General features: G+C 34.9%; 1 protein-coding gene across 1 annotated transcript; it reads left to right on the forward strand.

The window, feature by feature from the left end:
• The first annotated feature begins 510 nt into the window (after positions 1 to 510).
• Positions 511 to 1,371, forward strand: LOC122596443. The gene is made up of 2 exons (XM_043769019.1): positions 511 to 748; positions 849 to 1,371. The coding sequence occupies exons 1-2, from the start codon at positions 592 to 594 to the stop codon at positions 1,151 to 1,153; spliced, it is 462 nt and encodes a 153-aa protein (XP_043624954.1). The 5' UTR covers positions 511 to 591; the 3' UTR covers positions 1,154 to 1,371.
• Positions 1,372 to 1,723: the final 352 nt, after the last annotated feature.

The following is a 1,723-nucleotide window of genomic DNA, read 5'->3' on the forward strand; positions in this document are numbered from 1 at the left end:
TAATTTACGCAATCATTTCAATAAAAGGTATTCATTAATCCTTTGAATCAAATATCTTTGTACCAATTACTAATACCACTTGACGCTGACACGCACCACCAATCGCTGTCGTTGTCCTCATCCGTCGACGCCACCACATCGCCGACCATCGTTATCGTCGCTGCATTACGCGAGTACAATGCTATTTATAGTATATGCAAATGGTTGTTATAAGCTAGAGGCACTTGGTACATAATCGATTATCGATAGTATATTTTAAGAGAAATAATTCAGAAATCTCAAGTAAAATATAACGAAGAGCAAACCCCAAAAATTATGTATAGCTAGCCAGCGTGCATTTGGATGTGTTGCAACTTGACGTACCCAATTCAAAATTTTCACCTTCATCATTTAATTAACAATCATTTCATCGATATATTTTTTTCATGCCTCCAATTAATTAATAGCTAACAAGATTAAACAATGTGTCTTGAGACTTGCCCTATAAATAGGCAGCTTACATATCTATAATATATATGATCATCAAATAATATAATAAAAACTTGATAATTAATATATATTTCTAGCTCATAATTCTGCTTTCATATATCAATGGCAATGAAATCTATCATCCTGTTTATCACCCTTTTGGTAGTTATATTTGTGGCACCACAAGCCAACGCTCAATCATTATTCAGAATCAATGGGACTGTATATTGCTCTCCGGGTGGCGCGCCTCTTGTCAATGGCGCCACTCCTCCTTTCGCAAGTAAGTAATTACTTACTAATTATATATGATTAATTTCCTTAATTAGATAGATGTTTTTAACTATATATATATATACGGCATATGGGTGATTGGGCTGCAGATGCTACAGTCCAAGCAATGATAGGCCCAATTCCAATAGGAGAGGCAGTAATAACAGATACAAGAGGAGAATTTGTTATAGATTTCCTTCAATCTCTGCTTGGCTCTTTAGCTAGTAAACTTCAATCAATGGATGCCAAAGTTGTCGTTACTACGCCACTCACGGCTTGCAATTCATCCTTTCCAGCAAACACCTTCCTAGTATCGGTCCCTCCTTTCCAATTGTTGAGCAACAATACCGGCGGTACTGTATTATTGAGTGTGCGATCATACGATTGTGTTGCTATCTCTGTTGGGTTGTTATAAGAAGGATATTAATTACCACTTACGTGGGCGGGTCTTACTCGTTGACCACTACTAGTAGCTATATATATATATATATATATATGATCAATAATAATATATGTCATACGTACAACATGGACTGAAGTTACATGCTACGTATCTATCTATCTAGCTAGCTAGCTAGTATCTAATATAGGTAATGTATAAGAAATAAGAATAAAAAGACGAGATTATATTAATTGATTTCATTCTCTACTACTGGTCGATGCTCTCAACTAATTAGTCTCTCCACATATGTGTATTTCAATTCGATTTGTGAAGTACGTAATGCTACTCATGTAACTCAAATCATGTTGCTCGATCCAACGACTAGTGCTGATAATAACCCATTTGTGGTTCGGATCTTATATGATGATTTGATCCGTTGGTCTTCGATCAATGAGATTATTGGAAAATTTTATGATGCCATTAATGATGATGTATATAGTGGCAACTCGAAAAATACAACAAGGGTACGTACGTTAAGCCCATGAAAACAATAAAGTAGAATAATATTTATAAATTAATAATGTTGGGATCGAGTCAATTTAA

The sequence above is a fragment of the Erigeron canadensis genome, chromosome 4 (assembly GCF_010389155.1).
Source record: "Erigeron canadensis isolate Cc75 chromosome 4, C_canadensis_v1, whole genome shotgun sequence".
Classification (NCBI taxonomy): domain Eukaryota; kingdom Viridiplantae; phylum Streptophyta; class Magnoliopsida; order Asterales; family Asteraceae; genus Erigeron; species Erigeron canadensis.

Bases quoted from the DNA above. Each gene is read 5' to 3' on its own strand.
- LOC122596443 (XM_043769019.1), top strand. From the start codon at position 592: ATGGCAATGAAATCTATCATCCTGTTTATCACCCTTTTGGTAGTTATA. The intron at 749-848 runs GTAAGTAATTAC...ATTGGGCTGCAG, and splicing joins CGCCACTCCTCCTTTCGCAA to ATGCTACAGTCCAAGCAATG.